This window comes from Pelophylax lessonae (assembly GCF_965119305.1).
Source record: "Pelophylax lessonae genome assembly, chromosome: 2".
Classification (NCBI taxonomy): Eukaryota; Metazoa; Chordata; class Amphibia; order Anura; family Ranidae; genus Pelophylax; species Pelophylax lessonae.
Genome location: NC_138769.1, coordinates 436,181,387 through 436,207,400, shown reverse-complemented (window position 1 = coordinate 436,207,400; position 26,014 = coordinate 436,181,387). Strand labels below are relative to the sequence as shown.

At 38.0% G+C, this 26,014-nt stretch overlaps 1 protein-coding gene across 1 annotated transcript in view; it reads right to left on the bottom strand.

Annotated features, from left to right (window-relative positions):
• DMD (dystrophin) overlaps positions 1–26,014 on the bottom strand; it is a 3,625,631-nt gene that overhangs the window by 583,628 nt on the left and 3,015,989 nt on the right. The window contains exon 62 of the mRNA XM_082246191.1: positions 11,670–11,730. Within this exon, the coding sequence (XP_082102317.1) occupies positions 11,670–11,730 (61 nt within the window). The remainder of the gene's footprint in view (positions 1–11,669; positions 11,731–26,014) is intronic.

Here is a 26,014-nt window from a genome sequence, read left to right as displayed (position 1 = left end):
ACGATTTTTCATGAATCCATGCTAATTACTACTAATAATACCATATTGAAGTTCAGCAATATACCAGGACATTGATTGAAAGAATAAATGAGCTATGGCAAAAAACTTAGACATTAGACATAGAAAGGAAATGCTATATACCAGGACAATGATAGAAACAGTAAACCAAATCATTAAACTGAAAACTAAAATGATAAAAAGTGAGTTTTATCAATATATCTTAAACATCGGTAGGGCACTCAGGTTATTCATCAGATATAGTACTAAGTACTTAACGTACTTAAACAGGAGCTGCACTCCCCCCACCTATTTTCCCTCCCCTTACCTTTTTCATTGATTTATTCATACAAAGCATACTAACGCCTGGTAAATCCAATGCAGGGATTCCACTGTTCTACTACTGCACAACCCAAACCTCACCTCCATTTTTTTCGCTGATGTCACTTAAACCTGGCTGCTTCTTCTGGGAACTTGTAGCCGGCCCCCTGATGATCCCTAATTTGACATATAAAGTGTATTTCCATCTTTTCAGTCAAATTCGATAAACCCCCCCACTATACGTTTGTTATGTGCTCCCATTCACACAGCATACTTAAAAATAACTCCAAAAAATGTTCTTACATTTTTAGGTTATTCTTTGGAGCAGATGTTTGTATAGGGCTCTAAAAGCAGCTTATACTGCTCAGAATAGTTTGAAATGTGCAATTAGGGCACAGATTTAGAGATAGGTTGGGTTAAAAGTATGTTAACATACAATGCACCACCCAAACCTTGAGATCTCTAAAACCTTTGTTAGGATAGAGACTGTGGACAGTTTTTCAGCTGATTATGAAGATCTGCCAGCTCAGAATGGGGACGTCCCCCTGTCAGAACACAATAGCATGAGAGATTGTTGTACTATCATTGCTTGTTTTGTGCAGCGGCTCCGGCTCCGACTTTAGCTTTGAACAGCGGCTTTTACCTGAGCTGTCAGGTTTTTTTTTTGTTCAACCTGCTAGGTTGAACGAAAAAAAAAATAAGAAAATAGTGGTGTGTACTAGGCTTAACTCCCCAGCCCTGTCCATATCATTACATAGAAGGGGAAAAACTAAAATAATAATGGGTGGTTTAGAGATAGGTTGGGTTAAAAGTACATTAACATACAATGCACCACCCAAACCTTGAAATCTCTAATCCCTTGTTAAGACAGACACTGTGGACATTTCATTTTTCAGATGATAATGAAGATCTGCCAGCTCAGTATTAACAGGTTTTAGAATAGGAAACATAAAGCCTAATGCAACACTGCATTTGGCCATGTGTATGGCAGCTGATCCGACAGAAGCCAGCCATTCGGCTGGTTTTTGGCGAAGGCTCATCATGACCAAAAAAGTTCTGCTGACCGCCTCACGTTCAGTGCTCTCAACTAATGGCAAGAGCCATGGTAAGAGCCCAAAAAATAACGGAGTGTTCTGGCAAACACAATAGCACAGCAGGAGAGATCTCTGTACTAACATTGTTTGTTTTGGACAGCGGCTCCGACTCCAACTCTGGCTCTGGCTTTGACCTTGACCTCCAACCTGAGCTGTCAGTTTTTTTTTTGTTCAACCCGCTGGATTGAATGAAAAAAAAATAGTGGTGAGTACTAGGCTTAACTTCCCAGCCCCATTCACATCATTACATAGAAAGGGAAAACTAGGTAGGATTTTCAGAAAGTAAAAAAATAAGCAGAATTTATGAAATGCTATGTGAATCAGAAAATGTAACTAATATAAAGTAGGGGTTATCCCAATTTGGCTGCAAAAGTGAAAATACACTTTAGGTCTTATCCACTAAAGGCTTTAGAGTTGTCAAGTACATCTCCAGCCTTTTCAAACATTCTATTGGCATTACTGGCAGTGTATACACACAAGGCAAAACAATTTAATTAACGATACCTTGATAAGAATCCAAAGGGAATGTAGTGCTTTTGATTCCACATAAACTCCCATACTGCCACTTAATATAAATTGAATTCCACTTAAGTCAACAAGAGCCACACATGGTCTATGAATCAGCAATACACAACTCATTTCAGGTAATATAAGTTGAAAATACCTTTTGGAATGCTAACAGCTTATTAAACTGTTACAAAATTATCTGGCTTCAGACAATTATGTAATGGGTACACGCTAGAAGATAAATTTGCTCATAGAATAAGCACATCTTCCATATAAACAGAATTGACCTAGCAGCTATGTATTCTGTTCACACTTTTTTTCGTTTTGGCTGGAGTTCAGTAAAATACAAATTTCTAAATGACCTTCATTAGTCACTTCTGGCAAAGTCTGCTAAGTGGAGTAGTTAGAGCTCTTCCTTTATTATCTTCACTCAGAGCAAGGGCTTCAACACTAACTCTACTAGCTTAATGGAGGGTTAGTTACTATAAGGCAGAACATCAGACTTTCAGGCCAATAAAGATTTTATGGCAATTTGTTAGTAAAGAAGTATATAAAATTAACATGCTTCAATTTTGTTGTTTATCGCTAATACCTATCATAAAAGTTATGATTTATATTACTATCTCATATATTTATTAATGTTAAAAAAATATATTACTGGTTCCATTCATACTTCCCCGTTCTTCCACCAAATGACATTGCATTTCTTTTCTCTTTGCATACTACAGTTAGTATAAAAAGACATTTGGGTACAACAGAAGAATTTTGTCACCGAGGTATGCTAGGGGCATATCTCCCTTAAATTCTAAAGTGATTTAAGATTTAACCACAATTTTAGGACTGCAGTGGGGAAAAGGAGTGGATGACAAGCAAGGAAGGGTAAGGTATCTGTATGTATATTGTTTTCAATTAGCTGCTTGCCAAAACAAAGGGCTATTGAACTCTTGGACCATTAATATACCCCAATATCCAATTGCCCCAATGCATATATCTTTGTCTCCCTCCAACCTTCAACTGAACCATGAATATTCATGTCTCAGTGCCACTGAGGCAGCTCATATACTGTGGCACAACTTGGTCAGGTAGAGTTAATGCGGAGTTCCACCCAAAAAGTGGAACTTCCGCTTTAAGCACTCCTCACCCCCTTACATGCCACATTTGGCATGTTTAATTTTTTTTGGGGGGCCTAGTTTTGACAGGTACCCGCTCCTACTTCCGCTCGGGCCGCCTAATGCGCAGTGCGCACCCAGTCGTGAAGCCGGGTACCCACACTTATGATGCCGGCGCCACGGAGAGGAAAGGGAGAGGATTGAAGCTTTGGGTGGCCTTATCGCTGGATCTTGGGACAGGGTAGTGTGTTTATTAAAAGTGAGCAGCTACACTTTATTTATCTGCTGACTTTTAATAAACTTAAAAACAACTGGAACTGCGCTTTAATGTCGGTTAGTAAAAAGCAAACACGACATTAAAACCTACTGAGGTAGAGTATGTATTATAAGTGTTCGCTGATCATAGACTTTCAGGTACGAATATTATCTAAATAATAAAAAAATAGATATGAGCAGTGCTGGGAGGGTCTTCTCAGTGAGATTTAGGCTAGGTTTTTTTTTTTACCAGATCTTGCTGGATGGAGGGTTATGTCCCCTCATACTGCAGATGGAAGGTGAGTATAATACCTAAGATTTTTTTTACCTACAGGTGTTTTTTTTTTTTGTTTTTTTACAATTTTAGCGTTGAATATATTTATCATACATTTTTTTTGGTAGAGAGTAATACAAAGAAGTACTAATCTGTGTGGAATGCAATAGAAATGTGGAGGTACAGTCCAAGGACAGAGACAAAGGTTGCTCTTCAAATGAAAAGATATACAACCAGATGAGGGACTACAATTCAAAATATGGACAAACAGAATATATGGACTGTCAAAAAAAAAAGGAAACACATTACAGTGGTAGCTCTGCAGGGAGTTATCCTAGTAAAATTGTTAGAGTACGCTCTTTTGGAGTGCCTTAAAATAGAAAGATTTAGAAATCACAAAGTTGGAAAAAGGAAACCGAAAGAGATAAAGAGGTCTGGGCTGGGATCCGTCTATCTGGTAGATGATACATGATATAGTTACAGGCTAACAGAGAAAGTCTAGATTGTAAGTATCAATGAGATAACTAAGCAAGAGGATTATAATATTTAAAAGTTGCATTTCAAGGTTTCAGAGGAAGAATAATGAATTCCCACCTACCACTGACAAAGGAATTTATCTCACGTGTCAGAGTCATAGGCCAGAAACTCACCTATCTTTTTTTTAAGTTGGGCACATTTAAAAAATGACCTTGCATTTTGGGAGCAAGGTCTGCTTTAAGTTTTCCTTGCTAACATACCAATGCTATTGTTCTTTATGTGTTTGATGTAAAACCTTGCCTTCTTTACTGCCAAGAAATTTTGCTGCGGATAACCTATGCTTAAAATCAGCCATTTCTCCTCTGTGGCAAAATAGATAATTAATAAGCAGTTACATGTACTTTATTCTAGTGACAAATGTAATTTCTCAGATTTGCATCACAACTGCAAAAACAGATGATACCAGTAGGGTTTCATCATGCAGAATTAATCAACCACAGTTGTTGAATTCTTAATTGACTTTCTTCTTTCATTTACCCCAACAGAATTTATCTCTAAGTTGTAAATTTTCCGTAAGGGTCGCAAACATTAACAAGTATCTTACTTGGTTATAGAGTGATGTAACCAGAAATTCAAATGGAGGCAGATAGTGTTCTACTATATTATACAATAATAAAATATGCCCTGATGTACCCCGTGATGCACCTCCATCCCTTAATAACATAGAAAATTGCAAAGATTTGCCCTTGGGACGTTGAATGAGGTGTGACACGCCCAATGATAAATTGTAAAAAGCAGGTTTATTGGAACATACAATGTCGGCAAGTAAGCACAGACAGGTACCATATTATGAAACAGATTTGTAATTTTATACATAATATATTATATATTCAGTCAAGTTCAGTATTCCATAGAGCAATCCATGGTAGGTATGAAAATGCATCCTGGTGACCTGACACGTTTCGTGAACAACCGCTCACTTCCTCAGGGGTTGATGCGATACATGCTTTCTTTTTTTTAAACATATTTTATTGATTTTTTCTACTGATGAACAAAACATGTTATCAAGAAGGCAATGCACAATAGACAGTATATTGAAATACTTAACAACAACTGTAACATTCAATAGGTTATGCCCAGAAGCTATATCCCACAGTTCCCAAAGAGGCAGGTGCGTATACTGGACATAGCTTCTTGAGGCTGGTCAAGAGATAAGATACCAATGGGTTGCAAATATACATCATAAAGTTGGGGGGGGAGGATAGGAAGAATGTGGGGTTAGATTGAGGATGAGTAGGTGGGTGAAGGAAGGGGGAAGGGGGGGGAGAGAGGGGGGGGGCAAGCACCATCACATGAAAAGCTGAACAACACTATCAGATGCCGGTGTCTTAAACATAGTAGTCAAGTGTAGGAGGTTATTATAATGCTTCATAAAAATGAACCCTTGTCAAGACCTGAGTTTCTGGAGATCCAACAGGTGTGTGATGAGACTCGATCTGCGGAAGCACATATGAGTAGGATTCCCAGCAATGTTGGAATGGCAAGAATACAGTTGTAGCCATTTGCAGCAGTACAGAGTTAATTGATAGAACAAGTGTTGTTAGTCCGTTAATAGCATTCTAGCAGGTGGTAAATCAGATGCGATACATGCTTTCTAAGAAATAAACAGTTTGTAGCATGTAATAAAGATAGTAGATAATGTTATGCTGATGCCAAACACTAAGGGGCCACCAAGGAACCCTTAGTTTTCATACCTATTTTCATACCTACCATGGATTGCTCTATGGATCACTGAACTTGACTGAATAAATAATATTCTATGTATAACATCACAAATCTGTTTCATAATATGGTACCTGTCTGTGCTTACTTGCTGACATTGGATGTTCCAATAAACCTCCTTTTTACATTGTATCAATGGGCGTGTCGCACCTCATTCAAAGGGCAAATCTTTGCAACTTTCTATAGTGTTCTACTATCTCGAACTTTGCTGGAAGAGTTACACTATAAGCTGAAAATATGTTCTCAACAGGTCATTTTATGTTTATCACATACATGTAAAGTCAGATACTACTCGCCATGTAACTATCATGTTGCTGCTAAAGACCGTCTGCCTTTATTACCAATGTAGTTGACTTGAAGACTGTATTTGTCCCTGGTGTCATTCTTAATGCTGCAGCAGTTATAATTATGCAAGTGCATCTTACTGTAAAATTGTCTCTTTCCAAGAGACTGAAATTGTTTACTTTGTATGTGTGATTTATTACAATATCAACAAGGCTACACACTTCTAAAACTGACTTTTCACTAAATGCTAAACTACATAGGCAACTTGAGATTAACTCATGAGCATTAGTAGAAAGATGCCCTGATGTTTCTCATGATTACTAACCAATATATCTCACTAAGGATAGCTGGCAAGCTTGTATTTAACTGTAGAAAAATAGAGGAAACAACTAAATGGCTACATCAACACACACCATTTTCAGAATTATACTGTGTAAAGTAGTTGTTTTTTATATTATGGATGCAATAAGAAATACCCAACCACTGTTTCAGGACAGTATTACAGAGTATGTAGACTGACTTTATCAATGGTCTAATGTCAAGGCCAGTACAGTTTCAGTTTAAAGTTGAAATACGTGTACATTATTTATCCACTTTAAGATGGCTCCGGTAAACCCAGAAACAACCGGGAAGCGGCAGGAGGGGGGGGGGCACCTCTCCTGCTGCCTATAACAGTTATCCTGTAGTGAATATGCCACTGGCATCACTTTTGCTGTAAAGCCGGCCACCTAAGAAAAAAAAAAAAAGATACCGAGGAGTTATGGCATCTAGCTGCTGCCATAACCCGGGTATTTAACATCAAAAACATGACATACATTTACAGTTAGACGGTCGGCAAGTAGTTTTACTTAAAAGTGCTAAAAAATGATCCACTAAAATCAGGTCACTTGATTTGTCTGTACTGCTTCCTATTACAAATGATGAAACCTAGGAAGGGCATGTTTTCAAAGGCTACAGTTGGTAACAATGATGTAGCAATAAAGATTATGCTGCCAATGTACAGGTGGAGAGGCACCAATGTCATTAGAGGGTTCCGCATATAGAATACACTCATGGTGGAATCCTGGTGCCAGAATTACTGTAATTATATTGTCAGGCCTCTTCTACATACAGCTAAAACTGAAGACTATAGGTTTCCTGGCTTGGCACTAAATTGGCACTGAAATTGAATGTCTGATTTTTCAAACAGTGAACATGTATCTATTGTTTAGTAGTAAAGTAAAGATAGCTACACATGGAAACATTTAGCATTGACATGCAATGAAAGCAGTATTTAATTCAAAACATAAAATATATTATATTGCAGCTTACCAGTCATTATATGTGGTGGCTGCATTTGTTTTCCTTATTAGGCTTTTTCCCCTCTGTTTTGATCTGGTGATCTGGACAATAAGACACACAATAATCCCTGTACTAGAGTGCCTCCCCACTCTTGATGAATGAGCACAGTGGTACCTTTGTACAGCAGCATTATCAGCCCAGGGGTAGAGGAGTGTTAAAGGCACTAGAAGATTTAAATACCCTAACAAATTGAAGCTAAGCTTCAGATAACGCTTTTTAGGCAGTTACAGCAACAGCTTTTTCCTTTTGGGATACATGTTTTACAACAATGAATAAAAGCTGATCATTGTCAGCGCTCCTATCAGTGTTAAATGGTTTGTCTCAATCCTTTAACTGCTCCATATGCAGGACAGCGTGTTCTGTTGAAAAAAAAAAACAGACTTACTGGCCAGATCACTATGTGAAAATAAAATAGAGAAAGCCTTAAAAAGAAAATGAATGCAGCCACCACATCTATGAATTGGTAAGCTGCAATATAATAAATGTATTGCCTCTGGTTTTAATACCTTTTCACATAGATGTACTACAGGGTATGCCCATACAAGGACCACGTTTGCCTGTATGGGGATGCACAGGTGTTCCAGTGCAGACAGTCCCATTCATGTCAATTGGGACACAGTGGGACAGGGTAAACAAGGTCCTCACATGGGTGTACACATCAACAAGACATCAAGTAAATGGATGACATTTATAAATGCTATAATGTTTCTTTTAGAACAGTGGTTCTTAACCTGGGTTCGATCGAACCCCAGGGGTTCGGTGAGTCAGTCTCGTGGGTTCAGCGGAGGTCATTTCTGAACTGTTCTCTGAAAGACAACAGCAGAAGTCACACTGATTTGAAGTAAATATTCATTATTATGTTTTTGTGTGAAAATCAGGTTTTAATTGTTTTGTTCTTTGTTCTTAATGGTTTTGTTCTTTAATGGTTTTGTTCATTTTGTGCACCCATGTATAAATATATACCTATGTTTTGAATTTGAAAAAATCATATTTTATTTTTCCAATTAAGAAGGGTTCGGTGAATGCGCATATGAAACTGGTGGGGTTCAGTACCTCCAACAAGGTTAAGAACCACTATTTTAGAAAATACAGTTGTATCATTATTTCACCCCCTTTTGCATCCCAGTGCTGCTTATTTCCAGCAGCCTCTTTGCAGCCACTTTTAATCTGTAATCATATGCTCCATTGGCAGATGAATAGCATTTCTCGGGGTAGGTTTCATGATAGTGACAACGGCAGAACTTTCCTGCACAATGAGTGTTGGCACAGCTGCTGATAATCCCTCCCAGAAGTGCATTTGACAGGGTGACAACACAGGAGCACAACTGGGAGACAGGGTAATGCATTTTCACCTTGTAATAGGAAATATCTGAACATTGACCTGTATAGTAGGATTTCCAGGCATTCTTAAAAAAAAAAGCTATAGATTTAAAAATATTGAAAATGATTTTTGAAATTGCATTAACCTGTTAAAGAGTATAGTGACTGGGTTTACATCTACTTTAAGCTGCAATATGTCAACAGTCAAATAGGTAAGGAGCATTTTCGCACTGTAATACAATAATAAAGTTTGAGGCTGGTTTCCACTGGTGCAAATTGGATGAGGGTTTCCCCACATCCAATTCCATGTCAGGAGACTGTGACCAGCACTCAATGGAGCTGGTTCACACAGCCCAGGGACCGCTGCGGAGCAGTTCCCAAAAGGGTCCTGTGCGTCTTTTGGTCCATTTCAGGTGCGTATTCAGCCTAAAATTCGGACCGAATTCGGGCCTTAAATGGTGAACAGGAATGCACCGGGCCCCCTGTTGCGAGCAGCTCCATACACAGTGTGAGCCCAGCCTAAAACTTTATTACTACAATGTATAGCACACTAGGTCATCAATGAACCAGTAAGTACTCTTTAGCCTCCATAAACTAACCTCTTAGTGACAACTACTTACTGAAAAAATGACCAGACTTAAGGCCTTGCACACACAAGCAGCAAATATTGTAACCTACGCTCATCACAACACTTTGAGCCTTTAATGGCTATGGGGGTACTAAAATCCCATGAACTTAAAACAGAGAAACTTTATATAAAACTCTTTACTTTGCAATATTAAACCGTTTCGAATATTTGGTTTAGCATAGAGCAGTCAACTCACTAGGTTGACTCTGAAAGCTTTGCTACCAGGTTTAACCACAAGGCACTTCTGTTAGTAGTAGTACACATGCACATTGGATAAAATACAAATTCAACTTTGGAAAAATACTCTTTCGGATCAGAAACATCATGGGTTTCAATCTGCACATCCTGGAATTTGTATTTAGACAAAACTAAAGGCAATCAGCTAAATACACAGATTAAAGTGTTTCTAAAACCAGGAGCCACCATTTACTATATCTGGTCTCCCACAGTACACAGAACATAGAAATGCAATAGTCTTAGTAAATATGAACCGATAAATACTCTCATAAGCAGTATATAGCAGTCTTGTGACTTCTATCAGTGTCTGGTTAAAGTTTGTAGGAGTTTCATACTGCATTGGCTGTCCTATGAGGATGCCGGTCCCCTGATCCTCTGTCTGGACAGTGCTGATTGGCCCTATGCTGATCACATGCACTCTCTCAAGAAAAAAAAAAAAAATTCTAGCAATACACTCTGATTGACTCCACTAACTCTGTCTTATCCGGAGATGTTTTGGGGACAATGCAAGAAGGGGAGAATCTGTGTATACAGAATCAAGCAGCCTTTTTACATAATGGAGAGGATTAACCCCTTAGGTTCCACAGTGAGTATAACAAGCATGCTTTACTGCATATACAGACTGATTTTACTGTTGTGGGTTTAGTAACACTTTAATACATTTATCTACTTTGAAGATGGACCCTAAGCATTTTTATAGTAAATGCACAGAAACATGTGCTTTAGAAATCAATAACCAATCCTTAAATTTCTCTTTCAAATGTAATGCCACAGGGTCCGGTAAGGCCACTGAAGTGAATGAATCACCTTATTGCATTTAATGTCCCGATTTAATCTAAAGAGTAGCTATTTCAACATACATTATTTACAGAGATACCACAAAACATACTAATGACTAAGGAGTCACAGCACTGTCCTGATCGTTTTTGGTGCATGAACATGAAAGTCATGGCCAGCGCTAGTTGTTTTATCATGTTTTAAATAACATGACCTCTAGAGCATAGCACCAGCAATTAGGTTGTATCATTTTGTGATACTAGAAGAAAATCTTTAGAGCAGCACTCTGAGGCCAGAGCAGCGTTAACTGTGATGACCGCACTTAATAAATACATCTGCCCAAGGAGAATAAGGTTACTAACTCATTTTAGATAGGTCACCAAGCAAACATCACATGATTTAGAGCACTGTTTAGGAAGCTACACTAATGCCATTTACTCCTGCTCTTCATGACTCTTTCTAGGTCATTACACGGTATTAAAGAAATAAATGCTAGCAACAGTTTAGCTTTGATTCACGTCACTACAAGAAAAAAAATGTTCAAGAGGAAACAGATTACAAGACACAGCATTATCTCTTTAATAATGAAACAAATCTCAGAGCACTTGAAAGGATACTATAGTCCTTTTAAATACTTTTAAATAAATATGTGAAAGTGATCAGCCTGCAGCAATTTTAAATACATTCCATAATATACAGATGATCACCCTGATTATCACGTCCTGCAACAATTTAGAAATCATATAAAAAAAAAAATGTCATGTTGTGAATTGTGTGAACCTGTGAATTGAAAATATGCTAGTGTATACTGTAATATTGGAAGTACACTTGAGTGTGCTTATTTAAAGCACTGAGAAGCATTTTTATTTTTTTTTTTTTAAATTAGGTTTTATTTTACCTGTGTACGCTAACATGGGTGCAGGGTGACACATATAAAGGGGCAAAGGGCAGGCTGCAGAACAGTTACTATACCTACAGGGATACATAAGCCAACCATTCATATGGGAAACAGTGTGGTGCTCATTTTTCACATATTTAATTCGAATGGAGTTGCGCACAGAAGTCTGTACAAATATTTTCTTTCCGCCAAGGCTCCCACATTCTCCCTATATGTTATCTGGCATAATAAATATACTCGCTGTCAGATAAAATTCCAAGTAAAAATTGTGAAATCTCTTTTAGAATTATAACTGAAAAGAAAAATGCAATACCAGCTCTTCAGAGGTAACTCCATTTTCACACAAGGCATTGAAAATGACACTTACTTTATGTAGTATGGCACTTTATTTGGTGAAATTGCCCTCTCCCATGGACCCTGGACGGAAGCTGTAAGAGAAAAGTATACATTTCAGGTTATGTTGCAAGCAAAACGCGGAGACATAATTCATCCCTGCAATTGCAGCCGTACACTTGACCAGACTCATATGAGTCTATTTACCCGAAAGTCTTTGAAGGTATGAAAGATTAACCTACAGTGGTGAAATATCCCCTGTAATCTGAGTGAAGATAAATTTAGTCAAGTACAGTGATTAAACACATACCTCACCCTCACTACTAGAGTTAACTGGGAGATAAAAGTCTTAAAAAGAACTATATCTTGTGCAGCAGCTCTCCCTTGTTTTTCTGCTCTTTTTGTTTCATGATTTATTCTTTCAATTTCCTAACATAACGTGGCCTGCTTTGTAGGCATTGAATGGCTGAGAAAGCTTACCTGGATATCATAGAGAGCAACTAGATTTAACAACATTGCAATTCTCAAATATACTTAACTACTCACAACAAAATGTCATTAACCCAAATGTCCCTCCAGAACACACTTGACCAGTGTGCACCAGCGCTAATGTGCCCTTAAACCCACTGTTCTTAATACCCCTGTGGGGTCTGCAGGTAAACAAGTGCACTGTGCATAAAGTTCATCACATTAATGCATATGGATAATATAGTTCATCATATTCATTCTATAGGGTAAAAAGGTGCACTGTGCATAAAATTCATCACACTAATGCATATGGATTCTATAGTTCATCATATTCATTCTATAGGTAAAAAGGTGCACTGTGCATAAAGTTCATCACACTAATGCATATGGATTCTATAGTTCATCATATTCATTCTATAGGTAAAAAGGTGCACTGTGCATAAAGTTCATCACCCTAATGCATATGGATTCTATAGTTTATCATATTCATTCTATAGGTAAAAAGGTGCACTGTGCATAAAGTTCATCACACTAATGCATATGGATTCTATAGTTCATCATATTCATTCTATGGGGTAAAAAGGTGCACTGTGCATAACGTTCATCACACTAATGCATATGGATTCTATAGTTCATCATATTCATTCTATAGGTAAAAAGGTGCACTGTGCATAAAGTTCATCACACTAATGCATATGGATTCTATAGTTCATCATATTCATTCTATAGGGTAAAAAGGTGCACTGTGCATAAAGTTCATCACACTAATGCATATGGATTCTCTAGTTCACCATATTCATTCTATAGGTAAAAAGGTGCACTGTGCATAAAGTTCATCACACTAATGCGTATGGATTCTCTAGTTCATCACATTGGTCTCCTCTCCCCTCTTATAGACAAAAAATTGAGAAGGGGGACCAATAGCGTGATATCGTTTTAAATATTTATTGGTTAAAACATAGCATAGCACACCCCCTCACTCCTCAAATATCCTGCTTACATCTCATATGTAGTAAAATCGCCATAAACATTTCCAACAGGAACAGTGAAAGCCGTGCCCCTCTCACCACGTCCGTGCTGTTCCCAGCTTGCGTCTTGTAGTGACTCGCTATAAGAGGGGTACCTATTCCGTGGGTGTCCACGTGTTTAGCTTTTTCTGACACTTGTTGTAAAAAACAGTATTTTTAGCTAGGAAATGACTTAGAACCCCTAAACATTATGTATCTTTTTTTTTTTTTTAGCAGAGACCCTAGACAATAAAATGGCGGTCGTTGCAATATATTATGTCACACTGTATTTGCACAGCAGTCTTTCAAATGCAATTTTTTTGAAAAAAGAAACATTTAATTTTATTTTGTATAATGTGAAAGATGATGTTACGCCGAGTAAATGGATACCTAACATGTCATGTTTTAAAATTGCAAACACTCGTGGAATGGTGACAAATTATGTTACCTAAAAATCTCCAGAGGCGACCCTTTAACATTTTTTACAGGTTACCTGTTTAGAGTTACAGAGGAGACCTTGCACTAGAATTATTTCTCACATGTGTAGTTTGAACTTCGTTTACGAATGGGGGCGCGACTTACATATACGTTCGATCCACGCAAGCACGGAGAAATGGAGCGCTTTACATTTTTTTTTGTTATTTATTTTATTTTTACACTGTCCCTTTTTTTTTGATCACTTTTATTCCTTTTACAAGGAATTTAAACATCCCTTGTAATATAAATAAGCATAACAGGTCCTCTTTATTGAGAGATCTGGGGCCAAAAAGATCCCAGATTTCTCATTTTCCCCTAAAAGCAAAAAAATTTTGACTTTAGAAAAAATAAAATACTGTCTATCTGCCCGAGAAATGGAAGTGAAGTTCCTCCAAGGGCATAGAGCCAAATGAGGGCAATCTTGCCTTCACTTGATTACCTGCCCAGCCATCTGCAGGACCGGATTGGTTCCCGGGTTTACTGACAGCTCCGGTAAACCCAGAAACAACTGGGAAGCGGGGAGGGGGGGCAGCCACCAGGATCACTTTTATCTAAAAAGCCAGCCACTAAAAAAAAAAAAAAAGATGCCAAGGTTAGGGCACCTAGCCGGTATTTTTTGTCAAAGTAATGACATTTTACTCTATTTTGACAAGTACTCATTTATTATAAGAAAACCTTACATGGGAAGCAAACGTGTTTGGCTCACGTAAAAAAGAGATAAATACTAGACATGTGCATGACAAAAAAGTTTGTTTAGTTTTGTTTTTGTTATTGTTTAGATTCAATAATCTAGTTATTTAGTTTGGTTAAATTCAATTGATTTGTTCAATTCGCATTCGGGATTCGTTTTATATCTTTTTCGAGTTTTCTTTGAATTTACAGATTTTTTCGATTTGAAGAGTTTGAGATTAGATTTTTTTCCGATTTGAATGTGGCAAAGTGAACAAATGAAATAGAAATCTTCAACAATTATTACAATGACTCTTTAAATCATCTTTGGCTTAACAAAAACAGCATTATTTTGAAATGGTACTCTTAATAACACACACAGTCTTTGATGTTTACAGTTCGAATTTGACTGGAATTCGATGTAAAATTTGATTCAAATTTAAATTCTAATTTTCAAAATTTGGATGGATTTCATTTTATTATTTGGAGCATTCGGTAAACTTCATTTATACTGCAATTCGGGTATTCGGATATATCCAAATCTCGAAATAACGAAAAAATAGTCTGAATATTTATTCGGAAACAAACGAAACGCACATGTCCTATAAATACATTTTTTTTGTTCTATAAAGTTTGCTCACATGATATAATCTGCTTTCTGTGTACTGCACTGAAAGGATAAGTGGGGTCGAGCAAGCAGAAATTGTAACCAAAAAAAAATACTGGTTGGGCAGAGAGAAGGGGAGAAGGTATAGATGTTACTGTTCAGAGCCTGACATGCTCCTAGGCTGCCTGTGTCTTTCTTTCATTAGTCCACCATTCAGTTGCTTTCACCTGTGGTTTTTCTCCCCAGTGCAGCCAGAGGATCAGCTGCTATATTATATTATGCCACTAACAATAAGGAAGTCATTGGAACTGGCAGGATCAGATCACTAGTAAGAACAATATAAATACTGTAAAGTTTCTGTACACAGCTTCAGATTTATTAAGGTAAGAGACACAAGAAATGTCTTGGGGTTAAAGACACTTTAAATGTTCTGGTTATTATTCAAATCAGCATACTCCTAAAAGCATATTCTAATATGATCCAAAGGTCTTATTTGTAAAGAATTTGGCAAGTGATTACATTTCTTGGGTTCAAATTTCAACCCTTTTCTGGGGGACTTCATGTTTCCAAAATATACACTCTAGTGTAGGCTCTTCATCTTTAAAAGCCTCCTTTTTTGGACACTTTGGGGTAGATTTACTAAAGGCAAATAGACTGTTCACTTTACAAGGGAAGTTACACTTTACAGGAGCCAAGTGAATGAGGTGAAGCTCTACTGAATTCTATCATCGAGTCATTTGCAAGCAAAAATGTAATTTTTGAATAGTGAAATTTCACCAACATTTACTAAGCACTGGGGAAATCGCCCTTGAAAAGTGCAACTTCCTTTGCAAAAAATTCAGACTATTTGACTTTGGTAAATAAACCCTTGTATAGTACTACTATAAATGTATATAGTGAATTTTAGAAATTGGGCAGAGTGTCTGTAACCATATAGAGATAGGTTATGGCTAACAATCCAGAGACTGTAAGAGACAGTGAAAGAAAGCCAAAGAGTTTTCAGAGTAGTCCGTAAACTAGCAGGATTCAAATTTAGCTTGGTGTGGAAAGTTTCAAAGAATGAAGTTGGAAGTTTAGTAGGAAGTTTTTACAAAGGGGAAATTAGAGCTAATTGTTTGGTCATTTTGGAAAACAAATAAAATGAATCAATGAGCTAACAAACTGAGCACTTTTCTGGTGGACACAGTCAGTGATAGATTGTACTGCAGCGCAGGGCGTCCGGGGAGGACATCATATGACTTCCACCTGCAACAATGAAGGTCCCGCCCAGCCATCTTTTTTACTATAGGCCGGAAAGGAACTGGTTAAAATGGGCAATTTGACCATGGAACAAACCACCCTTAAAAAGGTAGGTTGATCAACCAGGAAGTGTACACAGTCACATCCCTTGAAGTAGACAGGAAGCCAGAGAACATAATGGGAGTTCTGGTGCATGTTACTGAACCCAGCAGGTAAATCTGGAGTGCATGAAGACCTAGAGAGAGGACTAGGAAGCATCTCCTGGAAATCAGTGTTGAGGTGTCAGAATAGAAAGAACTGAGAATTAAACATGCAAAGTGATTCTGTAAGTAGAACAAAATCATATATCAAATGGGAGGTAAGCCAAACCAGAGCCAAACACGGTAAAGAAACAGAAAAAAGAGAAAAAAAACAATAAAAAATAAAACAATTATGAATGGATATAGGGTGTGATAAACAATATCAAAGCACAGAAACAATTTTCATACTTTGTATCTATTGGTGGATAAGAAGACACAGATAACAACAAAAACCTCATGGAGATATTTGCTTTTTTAAAACCTACAAAAGGTAACATTTTTGCAGCTGACTCTTTCCCCTGGATTCCCTCACGTGATTTCATTTTCACAGAATTGTTTGGACCGAAAACTAAGAGGAAGTCTCTCTCACAGGACACAGACAGCTATATAAACCTGACAGAAATTTTACCTTTTGACATGCTATACAAAATGAAACAAAACAATAAAAGATTTGGGTTGGAGTGGGACTTTAACATTTCGCTAATAAAATGCTTTGGTTCACCCTTGTGCAGGGGATTTTACTAAAATGTGATAAGGATGAGTACATTTCAAAATCTAAACTGAAATATTTTCTAAATAGTATACACATTAAATATAAAAGTACTGTACATGCATTAACTGGGCACAAAGATACAAATAATATAATAACCAATATATTCCAAATGGTTTGGTGGTCTATAAAAGTGTTTCCTGCAAAAAATAAATGACCTTCACACACTTCTATCTTGACAGTTTAGAGCAATTTTAAAATGTTGTTTCTCCCATACTTGCAGACTTAAGACAGTTTGATTTGGCAAAAAGAACATGTTACAAAGTATTTTCTATTTTAATTCTAGAAATGTCCTGATTTTTATAAAATTTGGTATACACTGTCTGGAACACTTATAAAGAACACCGAGTGAATCTACGGGGACTGCACAAGGGTGAAATCAGGTATGCCAACAATGTCGTTTGAATTTAATGGAGACATTGATTTATTGCTTCCACCCCAGAGATGGCCTATATTATGGATGAAAGAGAAATTTGTCATCTGTTGGACTGTCACTGTCCTGAAGATGTGATAATAAACTTTACTTGTTTCTATCCAAAGAAAGTGATTGACTGTTTGTCTGCGACGTGAATAAACAGAGTGGACAGTCAATGTAGAGAGCAATCCTGTGATTTATCAAGAAGTTTATTAAACGAGACAACACAGCAGAAAGGTTATACCAAGGCTTTTTAAGCAGGACCCTAATGAAGTGCTTTGTCCCATAGATGGCAAACCCGGATTACCAATAACTTTGATTTACTGTAGACATATTTGTATTTTAACCTGGTCTGTGCATCCATTAGGCTAGTGTATTACTTTCCTAAGTTCACTGATTAGCATTATATGCATGCATTAGTAAAATTGTTTCATAAACCTAAATGAATCATGCTAAACCAGTGCTATAGAGACTGCATTTATATCAGTTAGCATCGTTTTTTATTGTTAAAGGTCTAAGCACTCATAATTGATCATTTCAGATGGCAACAGATTCAGTTACCCGCTATTTCCTAATATCACCCAGGGGTAGCAATATCTGCACCTGAATTCTCGTGACCACCCAGCTACCACTGACAGCACTAGAGACGGGAGACCTATGGCACTTGTTAGACAATGTATCACAAACCACTAATAAAACAGTATCCTAGCTAGAAGTGATTTTTATAGGCTTAATGCTTAAGAAATCAATAAAAATAATAATATAGTTGATTCAGCAAACATTTGGTTGCCTGACTGCATGATTGTGCCCCCAGATCAGCATTTAAAAGCTTATGAGAGCCTTCCACCTCCCCCAGGACACTGTGATCTCCCACTAAATGCTGCTTTCTTCTCTTTATATTGATACTGCGTGTGTGGATCTGTGCTATGGTATGGTGACAGAAGTCTTCCATCATACCCAGGCTACTGTGATTTTCTGCCAAGGCCCCCTTTAATGCCCTTTCTCTTCTGTGATGCTACATGCCTGTAAGTTGTGGTCGGGTGCACTCGATGACCTCTCTGGCTCCCTGGATCTAGAAGCCTCCTATACTCTATCTAATCCTGTTGCTCTGTGAATCTGATGTCTGGGTGCACACTGAGCTATGACCATGAGGACCTGTACCCCTACTGTCTTTTGATCTACTTCTTTGTAAGTACTGCCCTGTGTATTTCTCCTTCTCTGTTGTGCTACATGCAAAGTTCTGAGTTGAGGCCATGCCACAAAAGAACTACAGCATTGGCAGGACCTTATGATCTGCCACTGGAGGCCCCCACTATGCTTTACCTCCTCCTGTCATGTGCTGCCTGCGTGCAATCCAAGTTTTGCCCAGATGCACAGGACCTGTCTCTTACATCCTTGGCATCCTTGTATCCTGGTGTTATTTGCCCTTGTTGTGGCCAGATCTCTTCCTTGTGACCCAGGACTCAACCCTTGCTGTATACTGTTGCTTTTTGCCCTTGTTGTGCCTGAATTTTTGCCCTGTTACCCTGGACTCAATCCTTGCTGTATCTTTTTGATTTTTGCCCTTGCTGTGCCCGCCTCTCTGTCCCATTTCTCCCTGGGCTTATCTGCTTGTTTTTTGCATCTGCTTGCCTGTGATCTCTCTGAGGTAACTCTAGATGAAACCCAAACTGCTCTTACTACGACTCTGGACTTATCCTGCCATTCCATAGGGCTGCTTTGTGTCCCTGGACTACCAATTTCCTATACCATATACTATTATCAAACAATAAGTTGTTGTGAACTATTACTGCTTGTGACCTTGCTACTAATTCCATACTGTGCTTGTTATTGTTGCCCTATGGATTTACTCCTTTGCCAAGACCTCTGCCTATTGAACACCTGAATAAAGAACTCTTTGTGCGTGAAAAAAGCACAAATCTGCAGATTGGGAAACTAGTTGTAAATATAATCAACTCTGGGCTGACATACAGACAGACACCAGTGCCCTCAGAGGGGAGCAAGTATGTGCTGGGAAGCTGTAATAAAAATCTGAAAAGGCTCATGAGTTGCACTCAGTGGCTCATTCCTGGCCCCATTCAGCTACTGACAGAGAGATTCCCTGGCTGACAGTTGAATGTGGACAGAGGGGCGCAGATACCAGCTTATGTCATTACCCAAATATGACAATGACAGGACTCTCCTAGCAGGCAGATGAATGAGCTGGGAAAGAGTCATTGGTTGTTATGATGCTGTTGGCTGCATAGCATCCTAGAAACCCATGATGTAGGGGCTCACAGACAGTGGAAAAAGGGCTGTATAAATGTGATGTACTTTAAGCACTCCAGTACACTGTACAAACCAAATAGGCCTCCCAGTCTCATATTTTCCCAGGTAAATTCAGGTATAGTCTTTCTGAAGAAACAAAGCACAGCAATGGGTGCCTTGTAGCAATGTGACAAATGTTAACATAACCATTTGCCCCCCTTCATAACTAGACCATTTTTTGCCATACCACACTGCATTACTTTAACTGACAATTGCGCAGTCATACAAGATTGTGCATAAATTAAATTTATATCCTTTTTTTCCCACAAATAGAGCTTTTTTTTTGGTGGTATTTGATCACCTCTGGGTTTTTTTTTTTTTTTTTGCGCCATAAACAAAAAAGGACTGATAATTTTGAAAAGTATTTTTTACTTTCGCCTATAAAATATGTTAGTATTATTATTATTATAATATTATTATTTTTAAAAAATCTAATTTCTTGATAAATTTAGGTCAATATATTTTTTTTTTTGCTACATATTTTTGGGTTCATAAATCCCAATAAGCGTATATTGATTGGTTTGCGCAAAGGTTATAGAGTCTACAAACTATGGTATATATACTGGAATTTTTATTTATTTATTTTTTTATACTAGTAATGGTGGCGATCAGTGACTTAAAGCAGGACTGTGATATTGCGGCGGACAACCTGACACTAACTGACAGATTTGACACTTTGTGGGAACCAGTGATGCTAATACAGTGATCAGTGCTAAAATATACACTGTCACTGTATTAATGACACTGGCTGGAAAGGGGTTAAACATCTAGGGCAAACAAATGGTTAAATGTGTGCCTAACCAGTGTTTTTGTGTTTACTGTGTGGTATTTTACTAAAGGATGGGCTGGATTTTACTCTCTGCTTTGCAGGGAAACGAAATCCAGCACATCCCCACTGACAGGACAGAGTTCTGCCTTGTTTACATAGGCAGAGGTCTGTTCTGTGGTCCTCCTTGCCAATCAGCGGGTGTCAGCAGACATCCATTGGCCTTGGACCCACTGATCAGCATCAGCTGTGACTAATCACAGCAGAAGTGGTGCATACCCCCTACCTGGAAGTGTCGGATCACGTACTAGGTAAGTGATCCAGTACAGGAGAGCCACCTTGCCGTCGTATAACGGCGTTATGCGGTCAGCAAGTGGATATTTATATCTAGAGATCTGTTATGTACTGATAACACTCGTGTAGGTCTAAGCAAACCTGTTAGTCCAGAGGTTTGTGTGGCAGGTCATTCAAGGGAAAAATAAGGGAGCACCCAACAAATCACACACCTTCTGATGCATTTTGCTAGGATCCCTTTTCTTCCCATTACCCTGCCAACAAACTTTCTTCAACTGCTTAATTAAAGGAGCACACATGCTGGCTAAATAAGGAGACTGCATGTTCAATTTAAAAAGCTTTACCGCAAGCATAAAAATCTTTATTTAAGCCATATGACTGTAATTTTCAAATTTCATTTGGCTGAAAATATCTTTATTTGAAAAAGATCATTATCCTGGTGTGAACTAAACCTCGCATGAATCATGCAGAGCAGCTCTTTTTCTAATGATCCACCTAAATGATAAAGCTGAAATTGGAGCATGGTCTTTTATACTTGCAGATCATTATTTGGCTGAGAGGCTCCTGTCTCTGAACCTGCAATAGGTATGTGGTCGACTAAACTCAGTAGGTGTTTAAAGGACATACTGTACTTTATTTTTGATATGAAAGAGCCTGATTTGTAATTTACCTTTGTTATTATTTATTAAATATATTTTGATTCTAAGCACTTTTGGTTTGGTGGTTTGTCTAGACATAACCATATGGGCTTAGCTCACTAAGAGACGAACTGCACTTCAATAGCTAGGCATTTATACTTTAATTTTGTAAAAAAAATATACACTGTGTAGTTTCTAATCCAACACAATACAATGCAGTGCAAATTTGTAGCAAAACAGGGCAGCTTTAGTCCAACACTTCTTTACCTTTATTGGCTGACCAGTCAAATGGAGGTAACTCAATACCAAATGTAACAAAAACTGTACAATTCATTAATATTAACAGGATCTTAGACATAAATGAACTAAAATTTGATGCTATCATAGCTGCCCAAATCAATTTTTATAACAAGTACTGAAATGTAACTGTGCGAGACCAAAGTCCTTTGCTCTTATTCAGGGACACAGGTATAGGAGCACAGTCTCATGTACTATCTGAATATTGCCTTCTAAAAATATCCTTCTCCTGGTGTCATGGCACCATCTGGTCATCAAAGCTTTCCTCCAGCCCCCAAAAGGAATGAAAGTCTCAGTAATTACCATGCTGTTCTCTTGGCACAATTACAGTTGCAAATATATAATCTGCATATTGAACTATATTCTCTTCTGTCTCATGAAACAAGTGTTAATATGAAACTGAGCACTAAGTATACATGGCACTGCTGTGGACACAAAGGAAAGGAAATATTAGCTGTAGAGATTATGTGCCAAAATTCATTGAGACAGGAAATTATATAATGAGAGATAATATAATTCTGAACATGAGTTCAAGCCTCAGTTGTCCAATTAACACAGCTCCCACAATAATGCAGTCAATTCATGGTCTGAACTAATATTCATGGGTACCAACATTAAAGTCTGTAGGTCCTGGTAAAATCAAGGAGACAAGGAGCACCATTTTCCTAATACTATAAGATGTCACTCAGATTCACTTAAAAGGTTTACATTGGGTACCTTGAGTGTAAAATTGTACTAAATCCTGGAGCCAGTTTGCCACAAATGATTATTTTTAACTCTAAACCACTAACTAGCCTTTGGGAATTATGATCTAATCCTTTAAGATGAGGGGATAGCTTGTTGTTTTAATAGGAAAAGCAATACGATTAGTGACTAAAGATCACCAGGGCCAAAGTAGTGGAGCTTTACAGTGTCAAATATGGCACCTTGTAGCAACAACTATAGTTTAGGGTTAGTTAAGCGTATGGTAACAAATTCATATTAGGGTCATAGTACAGATTATTAGGAAAAGTACGCATTTAGCAGACAGAAAGAGGACCAGAGTCTTTAAAAACCAACATCTATGCAAGGAATGAAAGCAGACACTAATGACAATAAACATAACAAAATAGAATATCTATATCTTTCAAAGGGTCCAAGTAAACAAAGAAAACAACCTATATTGCAAGTTGCCAACTTGGGTTGCAGTTGCTTCTTCTTTTTGCGTACGCTGATGTTTCGACTCAGTGCAGTTGTTTCAGTCTATTATTTGATTTTGTGGAATTCTCTTTAAAAACCAAGTTCAGGTAACAACTAAAATTAACCAGTGAGCTGCTAATTCAAACCAGGAAGCATCAAATTTGTGCTAAAGTTAGAAAGTTCTCCTAATTTACTTAAAGTGGTACTAAAGATACCTGTTTAATTTACATTGTCCCTTCTATTCCTGTATGTGGTTGATGGCACTGTTTTTATTTTAATTAAAAAAAAAACAAAAACATCTAAGTACCTTTTCCCTAATCAATATACAGCTGTCACATCACATGACCCAGAACTGTCCCAGCCTGTCTGCAGGGAAACATAAGCAGGAGTTGGTTCTAGTCCTCTGCTGCTGTTTACATGTTTAAAATACATGTTCAAAAAAAAAAAAAAAAAAAAAAAACATCCTTTGGAATACAGAGTAAAAATAAACTATTACCCACTTAAGCCCTGGAGGATTTGGCTGCTTAAAGACCAGGGGGTATTTTGCGATTCGGCACTGCGTGACTTTAACGGACAATTGCACGGTCGTGCGACGCTGTACCTAAACGAATTTGACGTCCTTTTTTCCCCACAAACAGAGCTTTCTTTTGGTGGTATTTGATCACCTGTGCGATTTTTACTTTTTGCGCTACAAACAAAAAAAGAACGTCAATTTTGCAAAAATAACAATATTTTTCACATTTTTTTATATGAAATTCCCCCCAAAAAAATGTAAAAATCAAAATTTTTTAACATTTTCGGCCAATTTGTTTTATGCTACATATGTTTGGTAAAAAAAATCGCAAAAAGCGTATTTTGATTGGTTTGCGCAAAAGTTATCACGTTTACTAACAAAGGGAAAGATTTTTGTAATTTTTGTTGTTTTTTTAACGCGTAATGGCGGCGATCTGCGATTTTTTTTGCGGTACTGCGACATTTTGGCGGACAGATCGGACCCTTGACTGACATTTTTGACACTTGTGGGGTTACTAGTGACATTTCTACAGTAATCAGTGCTATACATATGCACTGTTACTGTAAAAATACACTGGCAGTGAAGGGGTTAACTTTATTTGAGAGGGAGGGGCTGTGTGTGTCCCTAGGGGTGTGATTCTAACTGTGATTGGCTGTGGCTAGAGCCGTAGGACCAATGATCAACGGTCCTACATAGTAGAACCGTATGATCATGGTTCCTACACAGGGGAGAATGACAGGCAGCTTGTTTACACAAGCTGCCTGCCTTTCTCCCTCTCCCCCGACGATCGCTGAGTGAGCGGCGGACATCGGGTCCGCCGGTCACACGCGCGGGGGGGTCCGTGACCACGCGGGAGGGGGAGCGCGCCTCCGGCGGTGCGCACTCACTCCCCAGAGCCTCACAGGCTAGTGACGTACCGATACGTCACTCTGCCTGTAAAGGGGCTGAACGCCGCAGTATATGTACGTGCGGCTGGCGGCAAGTGGTTAATATCAATAAACTGCTTTACATTGTCATACAAATATATATTTGAAATCAAAACTTTATTATTTTGTGGAAATAACATGGGATGGGTGGATATCTGCTAGTCACAGGTTGTGTCACGCCCCTCCAGCCTGTGTCTTGGAATAAGAGGGAGGTAAAGCCTCCATTAATCTACATGTAATACCCCCCACTGTGTTTAGCTGGTTAAGGGGCATGGAGGAGGAGGGAGGGAGGGAGCTGTCATTCACCACTGTGTATACGCCCACATGTGTGACTCTATAGTCACATGGGCTGCTCAGATATGATAGGGAGGAAATGCTCAGTATAGAAAAACTGAGCATGTGCAGAGTTGCCACCACAGCTTCAAAATTCCTAGCTGAATAGGCGACATGAACAGAAGGTAAAGACAAAGAGCAGCAGGATCAACCAGATTTTTTTTTCAGAATACAGAAAATGAATCTCATAGTGACTGAGTGAATATGAACAGCATGTACACCTTTATTGAGAAATTTATGATGTGGGTTTAGTGACACATTTGAGATCTGTACAATCTACTGCAGCAAGAATCTAGAAAACATCTCACAAGGTCACTATCAGCATACTTCCGGAAGCATATGTTGTGTCATTTCCCCTCACTAAACAAAATGAAACTCCCAAGGCAGGCTTCAGTTTGGTTAATGACTGCCAAAACTGACATATTTTGTACATCAGGTTTTCACTATGGGATAGACAGAAAGTAGTCTGCAGGGGTATGTGTTTGGGTACGGCTCTCCTACATCTAAGCAGAGGTTCTCACCCAATTACTGATAAAAGGTAGTGGAGAGATAAGCAGTTAGGCTCTGCTCCCTATATGAATTTCAAGGCTTAGTTTTTCAGTTTTGACAGCAGTGTTCCTTTAGTGAACAGAACAAATGACTGTCTTCGCAGCACAGTACTGCTGGATTGGTTTTAATAAAAAGTACACTATGTATAGCTCACTCTAGCTCTTCAGTAAACTACAAGCATTTAATCGTCTATCACAGATAGAGCCTCCATGTTTGGATTTTGCTTTGTACCTGTTTCAGAAATACAATGAAAACACTTTATGCAAACTTTGTTGTCTCTAATGATGGGTGACTTTGGATTCACAGTCACTTCTATTTAGTTCTTCATTATTATGATGAATCTTGTGGTTAAACATTGCTTTGCTGCAAATGGCAAACATTTATCTATATTTTTCAGAAGACTCTTAGATATCAGTTATTTGTTATGTTCTTTTTCATTTTTTTCTGCCTACTTCAGCTTCTCTGTCTGCTGACTAAAGTGGGTTAAGAACATTTGTTATACCTGACCCAGTTAATCTCAAAGGTAAAAGAAAAGGAATAAACATGTGCATAGCTGCTGGCAAATTAACTTTGTTTTGACAAAAGTGGAAAAAAGCTGCAATCTGGCTAAGCAATAAATAACAAAAAAAAAAAGAAATATTAAGGATAATGAAGTATTTTTACCCAAACCAAATGAGCCAGGAATAGGACTAATGAAGCAAATCTGCTATCCCCAAAGACAGTAACTTATAAAAAGTACGGCAGAAGATGCAGCTTTTTCAGATTTTTTTTTTGTAATGTGTGCATTGTTTTTAGTTTTCATATGTGTCAACCCAAAGATTTGCTGCCCTCGTTCTTTGAACCCC